The 20,810-nt window shown below is 50.6% G+C and overlaps 15 protein-coding genes across 15 annotated transcripts; 9 read left to right on the forward strand and 6 right to left on the reverse strand.

The window, feature by feature from the left end:
* Window positions 1-1,196: 1,196 nt before the first annotated feature.
* N7468_004402 (uncharacterized protein) lies at window positions 1,197-1,884 on the reverse strand (the record flags this gene model as incomplete). The annotated part of the gene is made up of 2 exons (XM_058473699.1): window positions 1,197-1,485; window positions 1,544-1,884. 2 exons carry the CDS (start codon window positions 1,882-1,884, stop codon window positions 1,197-1,199), a joined length of 630 nt encoding a protein of 209 aa, XP_058332702.1.
* A 638-nt stretch (window positions 1,885-2,522) lies between these two features.
* Window positions 2,523-4,762, reverse strand: N7468_004403 (transcription factor TFIIIC subunit TFC6; the record flags this gene model as incomplete). The annotated part of the gene is made up of 2 exons (XM_058473700.1): window positions 2,523-3,361; window positions 3,424-4,762. 2 exons carry the CDS (start codon window positions 4,760-4,762, stop codon window positions 2,523-2,525), a joined length of 2,178 nt encoding a protein of 725 aa, XP_058332703.1.
* A 132-nt stretch (window positions 4,763-4,894) lies between these two features.
* On the reverse strand, window positions 4,895-5,533 carry N7468_004404 (alpha/beta fold hydrolase; the record flags this gene model as incomplete). The annotated part of the gene is made up of 3 exons (XM_058473701.1): window positions 4,895-4,992; window positions 5,051-5,428; window positions 5,476-5,533. The coding sequence occupies 3 exons, from the start codon at window positions 5,531-5,533 to the stop codon at window positions 4,895-4,897; spliced, it is 534 nt and encodes a 177-aa protein (XP_058332704.1).
* Window positions 5,534-5,563: 30 nt separating this feature from the next.
* On the reverse strand, window positions 5,564-5,860 carry N7468_004405 (alpha/beta fold hydrolase; the record flags this gene model as incomplete). The annotated part of the gene is made up of 1 exon (XM_058473702.1): window positions 5,564-5,860. The coding sequence occupies one exon, from the start codon at window positions 5,858-5,860 to the stop codon at window positions 5,564-5,566; it is 297 nt and encodes a 98-aa protein (XP_058332705.1).
* Window positions 5,861-6,051: 191 nt separating this feature from the next.
* On the forward strand, window positions 6,052-6,432 carry N7468_004406 (uncharacterized protein; the record flags this gene model as incomplete). Its single annotated transcript, XM_058473703.1, has 2 exons — window positions 6,052-6,224; window positions 6,369-6,432. The coding sequence occupies 2 exons, from the start codon at window positions 6,052-6,054 to the stop codon at window positions 6,430-6,432; spliced, it is 237 nt and encodes a 78-aa protein (XP_058332706.1).
* An 850-nt stretch (window positions 6,433-7,282) lies between these two features.
* Window positions 7,283-7,870, forward strand: N7468_004407 (uncharacterized protein; the record flags this gene model as incomplete). The annotated part of the gene is made up of 1 exon (XM_058473704.1): window positions 7,283-7,870. One exon carries the CDS (start codon window positions 7,283-7,285, stop codon window positions 7,868-7,870), a length of 588 nt encoding a protein of 195 aa, XP_058332707.1.
* A 26-nt stretch (window positions 7,871-7,896) lies between these two features.
* On the forward strand, window positions 7,897-8,223 carry N7468_004408 (uncharacterized protein; the record flags this gene model as incomplete). Its single annotated transcript, XM_058473705.1, has 1 exon — window positions 7,897-8,223. One exon carries the CDS (start codon window positions 7,897-7,899, stop codon window positions 8,221-8,223), a length of 327 nt encoding a protein of 108 aa, XP_058332708.1.
* Window positions 8,224-8,271: 48 nt separating this feature from the next.
* N7468_004409 (uncharacterized protein) lies at window positions 8,272-8,817 on the forward strand (the record flags this gene model as incomplete). Its single annotated transcript, XM_058473706.1, has 1 exon — window positions 8,272-8,817. One exon carries the CDS (start codon window positions 8,272-8,274, stop codon window positions 8,815-8,817), a length of 546 nt encoding a protein of 181 aa, XP_058332709.1.
* A 283-nt stretch (window positions 8,818-9,100) lies between these two features.
* N7468_004410 (uncharacterized protein) lies at window positions 9,101-10,169 on the forward strand (the record flags this gene model as incomplete). Its single annotated transcript, XM_058473707.1, has 3 exons — window positions 9,101-9,139; window positions 9,205-9,437; window positions 9,476-10,169. The coding sequence occupies 3 exons, from the start codon at window positions 9,101-9,103 to the stop codon at window positions 10,167-10,169; spliced, it is 966 nt and encodes a 321-aa protein (XP_058332710.1).
* A 258-nt stretch (window positions 10,170-10,427) lies between these two features.
* Window positions 10,428-11,223, reverse strand: N7468_004411 (dolichyl-phosphate beta-D-mannosyltransferase; the record flags this gene model as incomplete). The annotated part of the gene is made up of 2 exons (XM_058473708.1): window positions 10,428-11,061; window positions 11,123-11,223. 2 exons carry the CDS (start codon window positions 11,221-11,223, stop codon window positions 10,428-10,430), a joined length of 735 nt encoding a protein of 244 aa, XP_058332711.1.
* A 249-nt stretch (window positions 11,224-11,472) lies between these two features.
* On the forward strand, window positions 11,473-12,971 carry N7468_004412 (uncharacterized protein; the record flags this gene model as incomplete). Its single annotated transcript, XM_058473709.1, has 4 exons — window positions 11,473-11,509; window positions 11,571-11,619; window positions 11,668-12,724; window positions 12,777-12,971. 4 exons carry the CDS (start codon window positions 11,473-11,475, stop codon window positions 12,969-12,971), a joined length of 1,338 nt encoding a protein of 445 aa, XP_058332712.1.
* A 202-nt stretch (window positions 12,972-13,173) lies between these two features.
* On the reverse strand, window positions 13,174-14,166 carry N7468_004413 (uncharacterized protein; the record flags this gene model as incomplete). Its single annotated transcript, XM_058473710.1, has 3 exons — window positions 13,174-13,403; window positions 13,486-13,869; window positions 14,043-14,166. The coding sequence occupies 3 exons, from the start codon at window positions 14,164-14,166 to the stop codon at window positions 13,174-13,176; spliced, it is 738 nt and encodes a 245-aa protein (XP_058332713.1).
* A 291-nt stretch (window positions 14,167-14,457) lies between these two features.
* N7468_004414 (hemolysin III family protein) lies at window positions 14,458-15,411 on the forward strand (the record flags this gene model as incomplete). Its single annotated transcript, XM_058473711.1, has 1 exon — window positions 14,458-15,411. The coding sequence occupies one exon, from the start codon at window positions 14,458-14,460 to the stop codon at window positions 15,409-15,411; it is 954 nt and encodes a 317-aa protein (XP_058332714.1).
* Window positions 15,412-16,649: 1,238 nt separating this feature from the next.
* N7468_004415 (Zn(II)2Cys6 transcription factor domain-containing protein) lies at window positions 16,650-17,982 on the forward strand (the record flags this gene model as incomplete). Its single annotated transcript, XM_058473712.1, has 2 exons — window positions 16,650-17,003; window positions 17,062-17,982. 2 exons carry the CDS (start codon window positions 16,650-16,652, stop codon window positions 17,980-17,982), a joined length of 1,275 nt encoding a protein of 424 aa, XP_058332715.1.
* A 381-nt stretch (window positions 17,983-18,363) lies between these two features.
* On the forward strand, window positions 18,364-19,559 carry N7468_004416 (SDR family NAD(P)-dependent oxidoreductase; the record flags this gene model as incomplete). Its single annotated transcript, XM_058473713.1, has 4 exons — window positions 18,364-18,535; window positions 18,625-18,812; window positions 18,935-19,086; window positions 19,178-19,559. 4 exons carry the CDS (start codon window positions 18,364-18,366, stop codon window positions 19,557-19,559), a joined length of 894 nt encoding a protein of 297 aa, XP_058332716.1.
* Between the last annotated feature and the right edge of the window lie 1,251 nt (window positions 19,560-20,810).

Here is a 20,810-nt window from a genome sequence, read left to right on the forward strand (position 1 = left end):
AGCCACCCTCTCGCGTTCTTTGACCGCAACGTAGATCTGCCGCCACAATCCGATCTAACTAGAGAAGGCTACTTGCAGATTGGCAACTGTTCTAGACGCAGCGATTAGTCTAGCTCATGCTCCACTTATAGCTGCATAGAAATGCCACCATCATGTTTACAATGGTCTCCCCGGAAATGATATCTACTCTATCCGAGAGTTTCATATTAGGCACTTGAATACAAACCTGGAGGGGGCAACCAAATTATGGACAGGGGCCATAGGGGCGCTGAAATACCTGAAAACAAAAAAAATAAGTCAGCGTGGTTCGAACGCAGACCTTCTCAATTATTTGATCGCGATTGTAAATTACGACCACGGCGTATTATCGTATACACACGCACCAGAGATGATTAAGGTCATTTTACGAGCATAAAGGGAGTGAAAATAAAGAATCTGGAATGATTGTCAGTACGTAAGAGGAGTGAGTTGGGTCATGTGGGCTTTGAACAAAAAGAAAACTGTCCTCAACTGCTATGTTAAGGTCATGGTTCCAAATATTGATCAGAGGAGTATATCTGGGTAGACAGCTACTGCGTTTGGTAAAAGGCAAAGCTCAGATTACTGCGTCATCTAACCCACTCCTCACTTGGCGGAACATCTGAGGCCTTATATAAGGGGCTTGGACCACGTTCATCCCCTACATCACCAGTTCTTGCCGGTATCCAACTGTACATGATCATGACTTGGATATCAACAGCGGTTCCTCGCGTGACCCTACCTTTCGCGCAAATACAAGACACTACAATTAGACTCTTTACTACAAGTCAGAAAGCTTTACTCGGAAAATGTGTAATAAGGAGGTTTTTCGTTTTCATTATAGTTCCCATTCTATCTAAAAATGAACCATTTGGTGTCCTTCTATGAGGCCCAGCCCCCACGAAATCATCTCACAAAGTAACAGTCTGAAGAGGGAAAGAATACACAGAAAGGGGGGGCCGGACCATATTGCACCGCAAACTCCATTGATGCATCCCAGAAGAAGAGCCGCCCACAAAGAAAATAAACAAAAACAAAGATCCGACAAGAATCTTTTGCACATCGTCATCAGTAAACAATTTCCATATCAAGTCGTAGATGCCAACAATCATTCATAGGAACTCATGTTCACGTTCACGGTTCTCAAAATCCATATGTCGTTTCTCATATGTATCCACTTAGTGAAGAGGTGCAAAAGTGGGAGTGACACTCCAGCTAGAAGCGGGAGTAGCAGAGCCGGTGATGCTGGAAGCAGGAGTGCCGTAGGCACGGCGCACAGCATATCTAGTGGAAGAGGCTGGGGCGCTAGAAGACACACCGCGAGCATACAGAGAAGCCGATGCAGTAGGAGTGACAGTAGAGGTAGCAGAGTAGGCAGGGGTGGATACCGAGCTCCAGCCCCAGCGGCGAGCAATCAGAGAGACACTGCTGGAAGGAGTGGCGGTGGTGACAGCGGCAGCGGATGAGCTAACGGAGGGGCTGTAGGCGCGGGCAAAATGGAGAGGGTTGCCAGCGGCTGACAGACCACGGCGAATGAAGCCATTCTGAGGAGGGAAGAAAGACTCTCCTGGGGGGAGGAGGGAAGTGCCAGACGGGGGTTGAGCTAGAGGCTCCAGAAGAGTATGGTACACTGGAGGGAGTGGCAGTCACTGTGATGGTCTGCGGCCCAATGGTAGAAACAGATCCAGGCTCGGTGACAATAGAGCTGATAGTCTGAGTCACGGTCTCAACAGTGGGAGCAGTGGTAGATTCCCCATCGACATTGACGACACTGTAGTCCTGGCGCTTAGCGGCCTCGAAGGGGGCAGCGTAGGTAACGCTGACGGAAGAGAGAGCCAGGAAGGCTGAGGCGTATGAGAAATGCATGTCGACGGATAATGGATTCGAGCAAGTATGTGTAGAACAAAGAAAGCGGGTCGCGCTGGAGGTTATGAAGTAGAATTTTACTCCAGTCAATTCGGACTGATCTTGAGGAAAGGTGGTTTGGGAAGTTGTTGTGCAAGAAAACTAGTGAAAGAGATGGCAGGTTTAAATGGCAGAAACTGGCGGCGCTGGGCATGATGTATATAGATGGGGATTTCTTTCTGCCATGTCAAAAATAGGTGGGCTGGAGCCTTCGGTGGCTGGGAATTAGCTGTTGGGCCGTCTAGCCCATCGTCCTCATCATCCGCGTAGCCACCCAGCCACACGCTAAGTGGAGTTCCAGAGAAGATCAACGCTACCGCGATCCAATTAGCGCCTAAGCGGCCCTGCAGAAGCGGGGGTCACGAAGCGGCCAGGAAAAACCCACTCAAACGACACTGCCATGTGGAACCAAGATTGGGTGGCTGGGGGTTCCACTCGGAGAGCTGTAAGCGCTGTGGAGAGAATAAACCCGTTGCCTAGTTCGTTACTGTTCTTACATCTTGATCCACTACGGAGTAATCATGCATCCATATATCTCCCATCATATCATAATGATGCTCAGGGATTTTGGTGATCTACCGCTAAATCCTGGTGGCAGGTCAGGTCGCCAAATCCTCCACGCGGATCAGGCCACACCCAAGCGCAGCGCATCCCCAACCCGCACAAGAGCGGTTCGGGTTCCACCCTAGTGCTGTGACGTGCTGGTTTTCATCATAAATGGTAGTGATGGTGAAGCCACTAGGTCTTCCCTCGTTGGTTCGATCTCGGGCACTCCCCTGGGTTTCGGATTGAAACCCGTCGTAAAATCTGCTGATGCCGGGGCCTTGGCCTTTTTGGTCGGGCACCCAGTCGTGTGTGAACCATGTCTGTTGCCATTGTTTCTCTTTTGAGTAAAGAAGTCTTCGGAGGGGATTGCTGGCAAGCACCTCCCCACCGGTCCCTCCGCTGAGAAGACTTGGATGCCAGAAACTACACGGCGAAATGCACGAGATACTGCTGGGAACTTTCGCCGTGGCGTTCGTGCCAAAGAATCTTCGTACCGGCATGATTCGGCCACTCTCGTTGTCATCGCCAGCGCAAACCGATTGGAGAATGGGGGAGTAGGTGAGTTGACCCGAGGGGGTTCGGACACGGACAGTAGAGGAAGTGTCGCCTTGAGGGTCAATGATAGAGCAAAGACGGGTATCACCATCCATGCTGACTGTAGCTAGAAGGTGCGGATTTGTTGGATACATCGATATGATGTTCAACACATAAGTGCTGTGTAAACTCTGGTAGAAGTACGGCTGAGGGTTGGATGTAGAGGATGGCACGATGCTCCAGACGGCCGCAAAGCCATTCGCACATCCGACCGCAATGTCACTAGGCGAGAGCCAAGCCACCGAAGTGCAAATGGTGGATTTTGGGATGGCCTCGAAGGCAGGCGATGTCATGTGGACTATACCCTCAAGTGAGTATAGTGGCATTTTGGTGAGATATTCACGAATGGTCACGACTTACTATATTCTTTGTGGGGATTATGGCGAATCTTTACATCCAGGATCCGCACTTTCCCGTCTCCCCAAATGGTAGCCAAAAGGCCCAGGTTTATGAAGCCACCGTCTTTGTCCTGGCTGCGACTTTCACGATCCACGGGGCACCAAGTCATGCGCCGTAGGTCTCCCCACTCAGAGCATATCACGAGCCGTAGACGTGGTTGAAAAGACATATCTAAAGTATGAGTAACAGATGCGACTTTCCTTCCCTTGAATTCCCATATCTGGAGCGCACTTGGGTATGGCGGAGACGGTCGGAATGATGATTTTAGATCAGACTCCCCATCAACCTTCGCCTTTTGCTCGTTTGTAATTGGGGAAGCGACAGCCAAATACTGGAAATTACCATCCTGGTTCGGAGCCCATGCCATACAGTTGACCTTATGCCCCACACTGATCAGCCATCCCTCACGCATCTTAGCATCGATCGGCATAGTTCTTTTGACCTTCTTATCTGGCCACGCCTCGCTGATATCGAGAGCATCGTGGCATTTGAGACGGTACTCCGTTTGGGCATTAGATGGCCCCAAGAGGACTGTATGCATTCCTGGCTTGGGGTTTGGTAAGTATCTGAGGTTTGCATCGGTCTCTTTGATCTTTGCGGTCCGTTGGGCTGTCCGAAATTTCTCGCCAGTCTCTTTGCTGTAGTACCAGTCCCATGCTTTCGTTCTTTCGTTCTCCATATCTGCATCGCTCAGGCCAAAAGTTTGCCCAAGTGGCAGGTCTGACTCTCCTCTAGATTGTTCCAGAGACACACGCGACGGAAAGGTCGCATCCCTACTGTAGCGCCACCGGCCCCGCGAGTGGACAATAGGCCCTAGGTCACGATCATCGGAACCAAATGTTGAGATGTAATGCATGAATTTTGAAACATGGTTCTTCGGGTCCATGATCCCGCGAGAATGCGTCTCGTTCGGATCCATTCGCATCGAGCCGTCGGGGTCGCGTCCAGGAAGGGATTTGGCTAGCTGGCCCCTCCTTGGCTTCCCGCGAGGCGTGTCCACCTCCATATCCTCGTCGTCCTGACTCCCGAGGTCGCTGGGTTCATCGTCTTCGTCTTCATCGTCCAGCGCATCCTGAAATTCATTGACTTCAGGTTCGTCAGTGCGGGGTGCATATTCACCACCTGAAGAATCTTCCTGCTTCACTCTTGCTGACTTTCGCTTAGAACCACGGGCTGCCGGCATAGGCTTTGGTATACCTTCAACCAGATCCGAGCTGGAGGTATCATCTAATACCATGGGATCCTCGGAGTACACGGTCCTTGAGCCCTTGGTGCGGGCTGACTTCCGCACTGGAGGCATATTTCTGCCAAAATTGACGTGGCGTAAGCTTTACGCAGATGGAGCATATAAGGGCCAGCCAATGCGAGCTTACTCTTGACCTCTAGGCCATGTTACAGCCTGTTTGCGAATGGCGAACAAGGCGGCACGAGTTTACAGGTTCACATTCCTTTCAGACCACCAAGCTTGGGGCACTATTCCTAATTCGGATGTCTCCACTGGGCGCACATCGAAGATCGGAGAGTTCTTTCCTATTGGCGTACCTGCTCGTAAATAACAGAACTAGGGGGGGGGTTCCTCTATGGAAACTAATTTTTGGGCCGGGTCTTTCTTTTGAGATTAGCTCCAACAGAACCTCCTCTAAGTATCGTTGCAGCAGGAAGTGTGTGCCTCCCAGGAACTCCCTCAGAGTGCAATGGGGCAGACGTGCTGCCATATACATCACCAGCTCTACTGATGCATTCCTATCTTTGGTTCCATACCATATTTTGGCCTTGTAGTAATTCTCGTCCTCAAACTTGACACCCCAGTTCGACGTCAAGAGCTGCGCATCGAGTACTGCTGGCTGCACTCCTTGGCGAAATGCCTCAAAGGCTTGATTGACCAGGACTTGTCTCAACTCCACTGCAGAATCCTGCGGGTTTGTTAACAGATTCCCTTCGATCCATTTGTCTATCGCATAAAGTCCTGAGAGGGGAACTCAGAGCTCGACGGCCCATCCACAATATGAATACCAGGAGGCCTCCATAACTGGAGGGCCAATACCGAGCAGACGAAGCAGTGATACGGCATGGGGAGAGTGTTGTAGTCAGCGCCGCCTTCTCAAGGTCCCGCTCCAGTCATGATCCCAACGCCAGAGAGCATTCCTGCGGGTAGCTGGTGAGCGCAGACCAAAGTATATGGACTGCTGCCAGAGCCACCCAGAAGCGCAAATTGATACAGGCTCAAATGCTGAGCGAGTGCTTTTACATCAGCCGGCCAGTCAGCAATCTTTCGATCTGAGTTAAGATTCGTGAACCCATACCCGTTGCGGTCGGGGTAGATAATACGCAAGCTGTGGCGACGAGCAATGTCCTCCAGCCCGAGAGTTTCTCGGCGGGACCTGGGATAGCCGTGCATGAACAAGAGTGGATAGTCGTTAGATTGACCGTGCTCGGTAATCCCAGTGTGCGTCCATCAGGAAGCCGCATTTGCTGGTTGTATCGTGCATCCAATGCACTCGCATAGCGAACTGTGGAGTTGCCACGAAATGCCCGAAGGACTATTGGAAGAGTCAAGCCTCATCGCATCAGTATGACTGCGCTGTAAACATGATCAAGGACCTGATTCATGAATCCGCATACAATCTATACGACGCGACACCTGGACCTGTCGAGGCTGAGCGATTACTCAAGTCGCGATTCCTAAACGGGTTTCATGTACCGCTCGCCCATGACATCAGCCTTGGGGGCGATAAATTCAAAGAATTAAACCACTCGGGTGGGTAATCTGCACATAAAGCTTGATTTCAAGTACAGGCTTTGTCAATAAAATGATAGTCATAACTAGTGTCTAGTTAAGTTATACCACAGTCGATTCCCTTACTAATATAGCTTAACTAGTTAGTTAACTAACTATTATCTACCAGCGCGGATACCTCGGAGCCTGAAGTTCTACCCGCTCTGAGATACCTGGCGGCACCGGACGCTTAAGTATATTATAAGGGAACAAAGCGAGTGCCTAGAGTTAAAACGTCATCCTTTCCAGTGGTACTTATTCTCCGAAATCGCTTTTAAGTTGCAAGTCATTCACTCGACTGGAATGTGCCGAGTGCCGTCAGGCAGACGTCCAGACCCTCAACCGGATTAGCGCGAACCAAGTATCACGGACATCACGCCCAATCCGGCACGTGGTGCGCCTTTTTACCACTATATCTACGCGGCGCTGGAAATGTCTTTCAAGTGACTTTCCAAGAACATTCCATAAGCCTACCTGACCTCGCCAAGAAACACGATGTCAAAGCACGACCCGCCATCTTATGCGGCTACAACACGTGGCCCACATAGCGGGCACACCAATGCGGTCACCAAGGCAGCGAATCTCCGGGCCAAGGATGAAGTACAGTTATCCAACCATGGTAATGCAGTACTATGCTAATGTGCATTCAATCAACAGCAGCGAATGCAGAACCTACTACAATCCGTCCAATTTCACTACCAAATATTTAATAGCGATCTTGAACCAGAACATGACACCGACTATCCTTGCGGTTGCATGGCTTGTCAGTATAAATTGAGGAAACAAAACCGGCTTGGCGTGCTAAATGCATGGTCCAATGCTGTGATGTACCCAGGTAATTTCCCAAATGCAGATACTACCTTCGGCTCTCTTCTTTTGCTTATGGTCACACCAGGCGAGAGATCGTACCATGATTGTTATCAGGGGATATTCTTGAGTGGAAATCCATACTTCAGGATAATCAGTCCATATCCTCCCCAATTTGCGTCTCCTTTCCGGGGCGTATCAAGACCGGACCCCTTCCTTTATACCAGGTCCCTTCAAATGACTATTCAACTAAATGCAAATCTGAATGCGCAAGCCCAGCGGTCCATCGATGGGAAAGAACCTGAATTTAATATCTGGGAACTCGAAGAGCTCGAAGAAACAGTGGCATCTATTTCGTCAGCGCTAGCGAACGAAAAGCTTGCAAAACCATCGCGTTTGAGTGGTCTAAAGAGAGCATTTTCAATTAAATCCCCGGAAGAAAAGGCAGTTATCAAACGACAGCGGGAAATCAATGAGGCTAAAGGCCTTCGGGCTGAGATCCTCAAAGAAGAAGATGGCAGATGGCCAGACAAAGAATGGCGATCAATAGTGATTGCCTACCAAGAACATATCGGCATGGCCCGGAGAATAGCGGAGTTCCGTGCCAAAAAGCCCATTCAGTATCTTCACCTTCTTCGCGCCGGATACTTCGAGCCCATACCAGTGGCCTGGGCGAACATGGCATCCAATCCGCTCAAATTCAGCATTGACGCAGCGGCTGGATGGCGAGGAATCACCCCCGCGTGGAGAGGATACGAAGACACCGCCGAGGAGCGCCTGTACTGGGTGTTGAATCACAGGAAGGAAGTACAGGGCCGCGTCTGAAGCCCGATGTTATCTCTGCACTTACCATGGCCCGTGCAAGGATGCAATCGGCTGTCGAACCGCCTCCGGTGTACTTTTCTGCCGACGACACTTGTCATGTCCAGCATAAATCTAAGGGGTATTCAAGACAAGTGATGCCGCCCCCTTTCAGATCAGTCGATGGGCCCGAGGTGCCGACAGATGACACAATGATATTGTTGGATGTCTCTGGATCGATGAACTTTGACCCTGTTCGCCCGGTCTATAATCAATTTCTTATACAAGACTATGTTGCCTCCACACAGCCCAAAAACAAAGGTAATGCCGAATATTACGAGCTGTCTTGTAGTAGAACTAACATTGTACTCGAATAGATGTCGCAAAGTCAATAATTAGGCGTTTCACAGATGCTATGATCAATCATGATCAGAACTCTGGGGGGTTACCAGCTGACTACGTTCTCTGATAAATCCGAATACATCGGCTTTTTGAATCACTGGAACTTCGATGAGACATGGAATAAAATTCATTTCGGGGGGCTCACCAGAGTAATGACCGGCTGGCAATTGGTGAAGGATCTCCATTTCCAGAAACATGCTGAATCCGCCACATACCACCCTGTGTATGGATGGCAAGCCGGCCCACAAACCCCGAAACTGCGACTTTTGCTCTTATTGGATGGCGAAGCCAGTGACATGGATGAGTTTGAACTTGATCTTCTCAGCCTTTCTTGGGTCCATGTGACAATCTTTCTTATTGGTGTCGACGGATGTCCTCACCATCATCGTCATGCGAATGAACTCCAGAGAATCAGTGAGGTAAACCCTCATGTCTCGTTTGTCGACGCCCAAGGAAATATGCCTGAGCGCTATGTGACGCATGAACTTCTGAAAAGGCATCTCGGATATGATATAACAATGTCTGAGTTTGAAGAAATGGAGCAGCCGCCTCCATATGCAGAGCTGTAAAGGCTCTGCAACCTAGAAGTTTTAAATCAATAAGGTGCTTCAGGGAACCCGATAGGCTATCGTCTTTGCATGTTCTAAGCTACTCAGAAATTGAGTATCCGTCCTCTTATGTGAATAATGAAACTCTACTAGTATCACATCACCTCCGGGTCTTCCGACTTCTAAATGGACTACTACAGCTTACCGTGGATAAAGCTTGCCCCACGGTGGGCCAAACTTCCGTCATGGGTTGATGGACCCGTCCTCAGCCCTGCCCCTCCAACTTTTGTCTCACACCGGCATCATGTCCACAGCTTCGCACCCTGGAATTCTCCACGAATATGTATAGCTACACATTGGTACCGCCTTCTTTCCGCTACGGGTGCTAATAAAAAGTCAATCATATAGGCCCCTAGCCTGGTAACCTTCGAGTTCACGTCCCCGGGAAGACCACAAGGCAAACCGAACAGCTTGATCTTCGTGGGCGGATTAACGGATGGCCTGAAAACCGTGCCATACGTGGCCAATCTTGCGAAAGCTCTTGAACCAACAGAGTGGTCCGTGTTCAATACTCTGCTGTCATCGTCATATATTGGGTTCGGGCTGAGCAGTCTCGACCAAGATGTGGAACAAATCGGACAGTGCGTACAGTTCGTCCAGAATCTGAAGGCCTCTCAAGGGGTGGTAAAGTGGTCATCATGGGTCACTCCACTGGTAGCCAGGACGTACTTCATTATATTTATGCCCAGAACCCGTTCCCCAGAGATCCCGCTTTCGATGTCGGCCTCAAGTTCCTCACACGACCGCCAGTGGACGGCGCCATATTACAAGCCCCGGTCTCGGATCGGGAAGCTGTGGCCCATCTCATCAAAATGGCAGATAAGCCCAACGAGGCCCGTGGCGCTTACGAGCAACTCGTCAGCGCTGCGAAGAGGCAACCCTGGACAGACGATAAGAAGGACTGTATTCTTCCATTGAAGCTCACTTCACAGCTAGGCCTTCCGGGACATGCGCCCATCAGCGCCCGTCGATTCCTCAGTCTTCTTAGTCCAGACAGCCCCGAACATCCAGAGCAAGATGATTTATTTAGCTCCGACTTGACGGACAAGCGCCACAAAGAAACATTTGGCCAGATTGCAGCGCGTGGGCTCTTGCGATCTAAGCTTCTGGTGCTGTACTCCGGCAGCGATGAATATTGCCCGCCTTCGGTGGACAAAACTCGCCTGCTGGAGAGGTGGAAGCAGGCGACGGAAGATGGAGGCGCTTCTTGGGATGAGAACAGTGGGATTGTCCCGGGTGCTACACATAATGCTAGGGATGAGGGACAAGAAGACCTCATCGGCCGTGTTGTGCGCTATCTTCAAGGCATCTGAACTCAGGAGCATTGTATGCCTTGGCATATCAGAGTTTCACAGACATTACAAAGCATTTGAATTAACTATTGACATTCAAGACTTTCTCGAAAATAGGATGGAAAGACATAAAACACCGCCCATGAACACAGATTTGGTAGTAAAAGGAGAGGCCAAATGGGGTATATCGAAGTACGGACCATGCAGGCTGAACACCTTGAGGCCCACAATGCGTAGCCTTCAATAAGATTGAACCTTCAGGTCAACGGGAAAGCTGTTTCAGACCTTGAGCCAAAGGTTTAGCACACCCTTGAGATACTCGACGATCTCAGAACCACCCAGCTTGCTGTCGCCGTACAGACGGTCGACGAAAGTGATAGGGCATTCATCGACCTTGTATCCCAATGCCTTAGCACGAACCATCATTTCCATTTGGAAACTGTAGCCCTTGCTCTCTGTGCTAGTAATGACCTTTTCCAAGACGGGCTTCTTGTACAAACGGAAGCTACCAGTCAAGTCACTAACTCCGGGCATCAACATAACATCGGCGATCAAGTTGGCGGTACGCGAAGTGAACTTGCGGAAAAGATCCCAGCCGTAGACACCTCCCTTGATGTTTCCGCGGCTTGCATATCGAGTACCGGTGACAATGTCGGCGTCGGTCTCCTTCTGAATGCGGATCATTTCGGGGATGAACTTGGGGTGGTGGCTAAAGTCGGCGTCCATGATAATCACGAAGTTACCGGTGGTGAACTTCAGACCGTGAACGTAAGCCGTGCCCAGACCGAGCTTGCCCTCGCGCGGCTTGAGGATAATGTGCTCTGGTCCGTAGAGCTTCTGGAGTTGCTTGGCGATCTCGAGGGTTCCGTCAGGAGAGCCATCGTCCACAACGATGACTTCCCAGTCCAGCTTGCTGTAAGTAGGAAAACATTGTCAATCATTCAGTTCGCCTAGTTGATCCGATCTACCCATACTTCTCGTTGAAGGTCTTCTGAAGCAGCCAAATGATAATAGGGAGGTTCTTGCGCTCGTTGTAGGTAGGCAAAATCACGGAGTACTTGTTTGTGGCAGCCATAATTGCGGTTGTGTGGTTTTGAGAGAAAGGCTAACCGAAGACACCAGGATGAACGCGATCAAGGAAAGAAGGTAGGGAGCGAATGGCTGAGCAGCTTGTTGTATTCGAAAGGCCAGTGTTCGCGCGTGTACTTGGCCGGATGTATCCACCGCCTTGGGCAAAATCGTTATCGCATCCACGAGCCTCCCCTCCCCGGATTCTGTCCGTTGTTTCTCGTGGGATCTACTTGCGGACCAAGCGCTTCTGAACATGTCACCGCCGAAGCACTTGAGGAATGAATCAAGGGGTTCGTTATGTTTGCCCCCAGCCTGCTATGCATCCTCCCGCCTCAAACTAACAAACGACAGCTTCCCGTCCCCGCAGCTCGACCCGCGGGCCTTTAGATGAATCAGATGAGTAGGTTCTCGAGTCTAGAATTCCGGAATTATTTCTCACGTCTGGCAGTCCTCTTGCACCAAATTCTCCCATTGCACCTACTGGGGCCAAGCAAACCGGCGTCGACGCCTTCAATGGCGCATCCTTCCACGAATTAGACCCGCTGGCCCCAGATAACCTTCCAGAGTCGCAGAAGAAAGATCTCTCATACCTTCTCCGGCCAAATATATTCCATCCGCTTTCCCAAATCGATATTCCTTCCCCCCTGCGCTCCGAGTTTCCCATCTTAGACCCCGGCGAACCGCTCTCGTCTTCCCTCGGCGTACTCGAGAAACTACTTTCAGAAGGCCGGTTTTTAGTAGCCGCACATTTCGCGGGTTCCATTCTGACCTCCTCATTGATATCCTCAACTGATATAAGCATCATATTCTCATTATTTTACACCCGTTTAGCTTGTCTTGAGCTATCTGGGAATACGGTGCTTGCGGCACAGGAGTCCAAAGCATTGGAGGATCTCAATTCGGCCTTTTACTATGTTGCGCCTGAGTCTGATGCAGCCAATACGAAAAGCCCTGAAAGCAACACCCCGCAAGTACGCCATATTGTTCCTTGGCCATTGCGAGTACTGGCTGTCAGACTTCAGAGCATTGGGTTTGGCGACTCTCGAAGGAGTATCGGCGGTCTTTACGAGATCGGGCTAGAAGCGCGAGGAGAGATCATGAAGAAAGACACAGATGATGCAACAAGGAAAATATGGAGAGACAGACTCGAGGATTTGGGGGTGAGAAGTGTCAATGCACTGGTCGAGATGGGCGACCTGGATGCTGCAAAGCGGTCACTCGAGAGTTTAAGGACGTCCGGTCCTGAATCAGAGTCAAATAAGCTAAGAAGAGCGCTTCTCCTATTGCGCATAGGTGATACAGATGCTGCCGCGCGAGTCTTTGATGATTCTCAAGACTCGAAAGAGGCTGCCTTGATGCAGCCTCTTCTAAGCATGTCAGACGGCCGCTATAGCGACGCTGTATCTCAATGGCGGGCTCTCCAGGAAGACAGTTCGAGAAACGATGGGGCACTTGTCGCCCAGAATCTAGCAGTTTGTCTTCTCTATTCTGGGGAGCTAGATGAGGTATGTGTTCTTGCCTAAGACAGCTCGCGATAATCCTGTTAACAATCCCTAGGCACGTCAGCTTCTGGAGTCGCAGATCTCCTCCAATCATTCTTTTACTAGTCTCATTTTCAATCTTTCGACGATCTACGAGCTCTGTTCCGATGTTGCTGGTCAATTGAAGGGACGGCTGGCGGCTAGTATTGCCGCCCAACCTGTTTCAGGGCAGACGAACTTAGACCGACCAAACACAGACTTCAAACTATGACCTATCTAACACGATCGAATGAATGCTCTAGGTTTCCAATTCTCTGTAAAGCGCCCAACGCACAGAAGGTTTCAAGCCCTGTGTCCCACCAAAGTAATGCTACCAAATAATAATAATTAACGCCAGAACTGCCAATATACGTCCAAAAAGCAACGCCGGTGAGACCATGCACGCCGTAAACCGAGAGTTTCCATCTCCGTCATTATGTCGAAGCTGGGGTTGGCGCCGGCCGGGTCTTTGGGCGTCGAATAACGATCTTGTCGCCTTCTCTTTCCCAGCCCAGATTCTCTGTATCAACCAGTTTCTCCCAGGTCCAAGACCCATCGCCACCAGTGCACCCACCGACCACCCAACTTACATGAACATTAAGATAGGCACTACCGACAGCCTTCAATGCGTGCCTTCGCATCCGGTCCACAGCCCAGTTCATGACTGCGCGCTGGTATGAGTCAACGCTCTTGTGTACCTGCCAAAAAAACCACCCAATTATCCTGTATGAGAGACTCCAACAGACGGTCCACAACCTGAGAATGGAATCCGTGCTCCCGTCGCGCCCGGGCGCGCAACTCGAAAGCCGATGCCATTGCCTCTTGGCGACATGCATAGTCCAGGATCAAGTATGTGACCAGCTCTTTGACTTCCGCGGCCGGAAGGGGATGCGCTTTCGAATGGAGTCTTTCTAGTGTGTGCTCTAGGGAAGGGGAATACGAAGGAGGGTGGTGGGCGAGTATGGACAGACGAATCGAAAACACGTGGACGCGCTGTGCAAAAGCCACGGGGGTAGCTTTCGAGGCTGCGAGCATTCCTTCGCGCAGCTTCCGGAGGGAAAGAAGCAGCTTGGACAATTCCACCGAAGGTGGGGTGTTTCCCTTTCCTGCTGCGTTCGTCCCGTGCGCAGCTGGGGGGGTTCGAGGTTGCATCATTTGAGGAACTCGTGGGAAGCGATGTCAATGCCGCATCGAGATCCTTGGAGTGATTGGAGCAAAAGCGCAGCCATCGCTCGACAATGATGTTGTAGTATTTCTCTTGCTCCTCGTGGTCGAGTAGCCTTGCATGAGGTTCTGGGTCAACAAAGAGGCATAACGTGCTTTCTGGGGGTTACATACATCCGGTCACCCTTGGTAACAAAACCGGCCCTATCTAGAGGGTCGGCCACGGGCCGCAATCGGCTTCCCTGCGGTTTTCTGGACTGCATGGATGAGCGTGAGACGACTCACCTTACTAGATTCGCGATCTGTCGATCTATGTGGAGATGTTTGTCACGTTTGCACCGAGGTTTCCCAACGACACATGTGATCCAGTTTCCTCCCCAACTACCCAACGTCCTAGTTTCGATAGAAATTCATTTTTTGCTATAAATTCTTTTTTTTCTCCTCCTTTAATAACAGAATCAGGGAATTCTTTGGAACGCCGCTAGATCTGCTTACATGTTGCGCATGATCTGGGGCTGATCAGTCAAATTTTAAACCTTTTAACGCATGTGAAGATGGCCCGTCAACGCCGTGCAGTACAAGAAAAGGAGTCAGATAATACAGAAGGCTCCTTTGCTGACTCGGTACTTGATGCTCCTTCCAAAGTAATCAAGAAACACCTCCATTGGGATGAGCTGCCTCCTTGGTTACAAGACAATCACCATATCCATTCGGGCTATCGACCTGCATCATCCTCGTTCCTGGTATCTTTCCAGTCCTTGGGTTACCTCCACAATGAGAGCGTCAATATCTATACACACTTGTTACCGGGATTACTGGCTATCCCAGCCGGGTATCAACTCTATTGTGCACTAGCTCCACGCTACCAAACCGCAACCGACGCAGATATTGTGGCGTTTGCATGCTTTTTTGCCGGTGCTGCCTTTTGCTTGGGGATGTCCGCAACTTACCACACCATTTCGAACCACTCTCCCAGTGTAGCTCGTATTGGCAACGCTCTTGACTATATCGGGATTGTGGGGTTGATTGTGGGAAGCTTTGTCCCAAGTATCTTCTATGGATTCTATTGCGATCCGCAACTTCAGCAGCGATACTGGACAATGATCAGCACTATAGGAATGGGATGTATGTGCGTATCGATCATGCCTCGGTTCCGAACACCCCGTTGGCGCCCGTTCCGCGCAGGCATGTTTGTTGGGATGGGTCTGTCCGCCGTTTTCCCTGTCATACATGGCGTCTACAAGTTTAGCTTCGGTCAAATGCGGCAACAGATTGGACTCAGCTGGCTGCTCCTTCAGGGATTCCTGTATATTCTTGGAGCGGGTATCTATGCCGCTCGCGTGCCAGAGAGGCTATGGCCGGGCAAGTTTGATATCTTCGGCCATTCTCACCAGATTTTCCATGTGCTGGTCGTTTGTGCAGCGGCAGCTCATCTGACTGGGCTCCTCAAAGCGTTTGATTATCGGCACAGCGGCACTGCCGAGCTTTGTCAGATTCCACGCGGCTGAGTCGTGACTGTGCAGAAGGGGGAGGCAAGGTTGGACAACATGCTCATGGCATTTCGCAGAGGTAGCATGAACTGAAACATGTGCTTCTAGCAGTGTGGCGGAAGGCAATGCCCGTTTTCTCGATCAGAGCCCTGCTGACGACGACCCGATCCACGATGTGCAACGATGAATGCCAGGTTGGCGAAGCAGTGCAAAGCCTCCCTTTAGGGTAAAAGGGCTTCGATAGAACACGAACTGGATTCGGGTCAGCCGAGTCAAAAAGCTACTCCTCAATTTCACATGGCGCATTAGTCACGACAACGAGCAACGTCAAGAGGATCTTATTGGTGGCGCATTCGGGCCTACCCGACAGGCAAGGACCTAGAATGGCCCTTGTCATCTGCGGTGTCCTTTTAGGCTCTCGAAGAAGAACCTCCCAAAAAAGAAAAGAATAATCTAATTTTATTTTATTTTATTTTTTCCCTGGATTTGTTTCCCTCTAATCATTTCCAAAAACCTAAGCCCGTGGGCTATTTACGATGTTGCAGCAGGGGTGTACGACATTGAGGACCGCCAGGTGGTTCCCGGGAAGCCCGAATTTCCTCTTCTTCTGGTCTCTACCTATCACGAGCGTAGCTCCAGTCCAGCAACGACTTGAACCAATAGGGCTTCCTAATCAGGACGGATCAGCCCAACACAGTAAGAGTTCGAGGAAGAACAAAGAACAACCCTTTTATGCTTCCTGCAAAAAGGCCCGTGGCTATCCCATGCGAGGGTGATCAGATGGAAGCATCTTGGGGTTCCACAGCGGCTGACCTCTTGATCCCGATTTCCAGCCGCCGGTACATGAATCCGAATGCGAGTGTGACATTTTGGAGTCCCGGATCCTTAGGCGACGAAGCTTGAGTTTGTTTTTCTTGTATATATACGAGGAAGAGTGGGATTAGAGCGAGGGGAAAGGGGGGGGGATCTTGATGCATCTCATTGGACGCCAGCCGCACGCTGAACCTATCTTTGACTTTTTGAATTGGGATTCTTCTCTATCTCTCTTCGAATTTGCCCTCCTGTGTTGATCGCTCCGAGCCTGGGGGACCTTTTGTGTAATACCTTTCGTTGTTGCCTTGTTCTGGATCCAAACAGACGAACGGGGCAAAAGCAAAAGCACAAGCCATATAACTGCTGGATGTTTCTTGCGGAGGGCAAGTTGACCCCGAACGTCCTCTTGACAGCCAATCCCTGCCTCTTGCTTCTTGCCGGCAATGCCTGCTGAGTCTAATGGTAGTCCGTATGGTGGGGGCGATGCACCAAAACTTCGAACCGCATGCGAGAATTGCAGACAATCGAAGGTCAAATGCAACTTGTCCGGCAAAAATGTTTGCACAAGATGCCTACGACACGGGCTCCAATGTCAATACGGGTTTGCCAATCGATCCGGGAAGCCTAAGGGCAGTAAGAATCGAGCTACGCTGCGTAAACTAGGGCAGTTGCAAGACGACAAGCCACCCATACGAGGATTCCGTGGGAGTCGAGTCGTACCTCCAATGCCAGAACGAGAGCCGCTTGTTGCAACTAGTTATTCAGCACACTTGAGTGACCCTATGATAGACGATGATGTGAGTCTAATGTTCTGCAATCGATGTAGAATCGGTTTGTTTAACCCATGTAACGTAGGTGTGTTTAATCCCCGGTCCGCCGGGGATTTGGGAAAGCTCCAGGAGCTTTGGCAGTGCTACGGCACTCGATCCCCCGATTTGTCCATCTCAACTAGGCACAATTGATGGTTCGCCATTCACCGATCTAATGGACTTGTGTCCTTCTCTGCCACCGGGATTGGGATATCCACATACCCCTGTTACGCCAACATTCCTGTCACCAGACCCTCTCGTGGATGGAATGGCGAGCCCACCTTTTGTTGGATCCGTGTCGTCGTCGTATTCGAATGCTCGATGTGAATGTATGGACAAGCAGCTTTTCTACATGAACCGCATGAATCATCTGCTTGCGGAGTCCGTGCCCCTCCGGTTTGACCAAAGCCTTCAAACCATCAAGGCTACATTCTGCGCATGTCGAATGTTTCTTCAGTGTGTCAAGTGCCCCAAAGAGAGTGGGAATCTATTGCTGGCGACATCTGTGCTTAATTTAACCCTACAACTGTTTGAACATTGGATCACGCGGGAGACTTCCCGTGCGCCGCGGGCGGAGCACGGAATTGACATTCGCTACGGCCATTACGAGGCTTGCTCTGAGGAGAACCAGCGCATTCGGTCCTTTTTGCTTCGTGGGCTTCTTCTCCAGTGCAGGGACGTCTTGTCCATGTTGACCGCGACGGTGAGTTCCGTCTGCCTTGAAGTCCTCAAAACTGAGGGCGAAAATTCTCGCGATCCCTGCCTGGCAGAAGAACCGCTCCCACGAGCCTGGGCAGCTTCTGAGCATTTGGCGAGGATCCCAGACCCAGAACTGGAACCCCTCGGCGGTGATCCGGGTGGTAATTGTCTTCTGCCCATCATTGCGGGCTATGAAGCAACCGTGGAGGCGTTTCTACACTCTATCCCGCTGAATGACTGTATCTGCCGGTCTAAATACTCGTCTTGAGACGGGCACAGTTCAACATCCAGTGAATATCGGTAATGGAATAGTACAAGGTGGATGTCTGCTTTTATTTGCGTTTTGTTGAATTTCTCGTCGTGGTAGGGGGAACGGATCCCCAGATGTAGATGACATTGACATTCCAGCTCGACAGGAAACACACTCCACTACTTCGGTAGGCACAAGCAATCTGGATTGAAAGTATTGCACAGAATGATGTTCTTACTCCATATTCTTTATACACCTCTTCTTCACTCTGTACTCCGTAGAATTCCCGAATGAGCAGCCCCACTCACTGCTTGTTTCGGCCCGCGGAGAACCTCGGCATTTACGAATGTATAAAGTTCCTCCAAGAGCTCCCCCTCTTCTTTCCTCACCCGCGCAATCATGGCTCCTTCTGATCGTCTCAATCAGGTGAACAAGCACCTTAATTTCCCTGCCGGTCTTCTTGCTGGCCAGGTGGCCATCATCACTGGTGCAGGTCAGGGTATTGGCGCAGAGGCAGCTCGGCTGTTTGCCAACGAGGGTGCCAAGGTGATCGTCGCTGACATTGATGCTGGTACGTATTAAGCGATCTTGATCGTGATCAGCCCCTTCTCTAGGATTCACCTGTTCTGAAGACTGTGAAAAATGCTAAATATCTTATAGCAAAGGCCAATGCGGTCGCGGATGCCATCAACGCTGCCGAGCAAGGACGAGCCCTCGCTGTAGCTGGGGATGTCCTTGACTCCAACTATATCAAAGAGCTTGTAAAGCGTGCTGCTGAATTCGGCGGCGGCAAGATCCACATCATAGTCAACAACGCCGGATTCACCTGGGACGGTGTGATCCACAAGGTCCGTGACCCCGTGCTAATTACCCTTCTTCGCTTGGCGTCAGGCCAATCGAAAGCACCCAAGCTAGTCATCTGTTGATGTAAGCCCAACTAGCTAACGAGTTACGCTATCGAGCAATGTAGATGACAGATAAGCAATGGGACACCATGCTGGCTGTGCACAACACTGCGCCCTTCCGACTCGTGCGCGAGGCCGCGCCATACTTCCGTGTCAAGGATAAGGAGCCGCGGGTGATTATCAACATCAGCAGTACCAGCGGTGTCCATGGCAATGCGTAAGTACAATCTCTAGCACTTTGAGCAATAGCTCACGTTCGATCGGGATTCAACCCTCTTTACGGATCAATCGTGCTGACCATTACGCAGGGGCCAGGCCAACTACGCCGTTGCCAAAGCCGGTGTTGTAGGATTGACTCGCACCATCGCGAAGGAATGGGGTCCAGCCTTTGGCGTGCGTTCGAACACTATTGCATTTGGGTTCGTCAAGACTCGCTTGACCGCTGCTAAGGAGGCGGGCGCCTTCATCACTACTCCTGACGGAACTAAGGTTGCCCTCGGAATCCCCGGGAAGCAACTCACAGCCAGGGCTGGTGGCCAGGAAGCTAAGGTGGAAAGCTACCCTGATATCCCGCTGGGACGACCGGCGACGCCCGAAGAAGCAGCCCGGTCTATTCTGGGTGTTGCTAGCCCATGGTTCTCGTACGTGAATGGAGAGACTATTCGGGTTACTGGAGGGCGTAATATGTGATTTATCAATATTGATACTACATGTAGGAACTGCACTGCCCCCCCCCCCCCCCCCAAAAAAAAAGGGGCCCATGTATCTAGCTAGCCTTCGGGCTAACTCAATAAATGTCTTGAATTAAGTTTTCATGCAGACATCATCTGACCGAGGCTCTGGCTCCCACTGGCAGGGCCCTTGGTCTGCAGTATGCCAGGGCTGCCTGGTATTGGTCATATGACAGGGTCTGTTGTGCACAATACCCTGCGCTATCATGTAGTGACAAGGACTGGTTCTGTCACACTTTCATTCATTGAATAACTCCCTGAGCCTATGATTGTTGAGCACTTGCTTGTCGCACAGCACATGAACGTACTGCACTTGTTCGCTTTCTCAAATCTTCAAGGGTTACGAGGGAATGGTTCGCTTCTTTTCCCATTCGCCTTCACATTTTCATTTATTCCTTTCGGCATACTTGGAGATTCGGTCTGTTGGCGATATCCAGTATCAGGACTACTGTCATTGTCAATTACACACCCCCCCCCCCGGCGCGGACAAGACAATACTACTATTTTACAGCCAGCTAGTAAAGGCCCTTTAATGGGCGGGACTCGCAGAACAGTAAAGAGCTACTAGTATTGAATGGACAAAGTCCACCAGTCCTATCTCCATAATCCGCACCTCGCACAAGCAGCAGCAAAGCAGCACCGGAGTTTCCCCCTAATACCACGATATGATTATAGCGAGGGGTAGATTTTGCATCTGAGGCTTAGTTTCATTACCCTAGCCCTCCTCGCTAATGGTAGCCCCTCCAGGGTCAAAGGGTCTGCATGCAGAATATCAATAATACACTGCATAAGGCAGAACAGTGTCAGTGGAACCCCTGTACTGCATCCTGAGCTGGAGGGAGGCATTCCAGTTGCTGTACTACTAGCAATGATTCTCTCGAGAATTACCTGGCTATTCGAGATACCTTGGCAACTAGACCCCAAACTCTCAGGCGACAAACTTGGCATTCAAACCTATCACTAGTATAGCTAGGAAAAGCAAGCCAATTGACGTAGCAGACGGATACTCTCAAGATAGGAAGCTGGATGCGATCAATAGAGGTTGCATAGGATCATTCCAAGGTGGAAAGGAGCCGAGGCCTTGCATATCCACCGGGGGAAGCATCTAAATAATCGGATGGTTTTTACGGTTCATCACAACTGCATGGATCCTTCTCCGCTCAACCCATGCAGCCGAAGATTAAGTTCGACCAATCAAGAGAGCGTCTCG

The sequence above is a fragment of the Penicillium chermesinum genome (genome assembly GCF_028974085.1).
Source record: "Penicillium chermesinum strain IBT 19713 chromosome Unknown utg000003l:1.0-5111272.0:1.0-5115320.0, whole genome shotgun sequence".
Taxonomy (NCBI): Eukaryota; Fungi; Ascomycota; class Eurotiomycetes; order Eurotiales; family Aspergillaceae; genus Penicillium; species Penicillium chermesinum.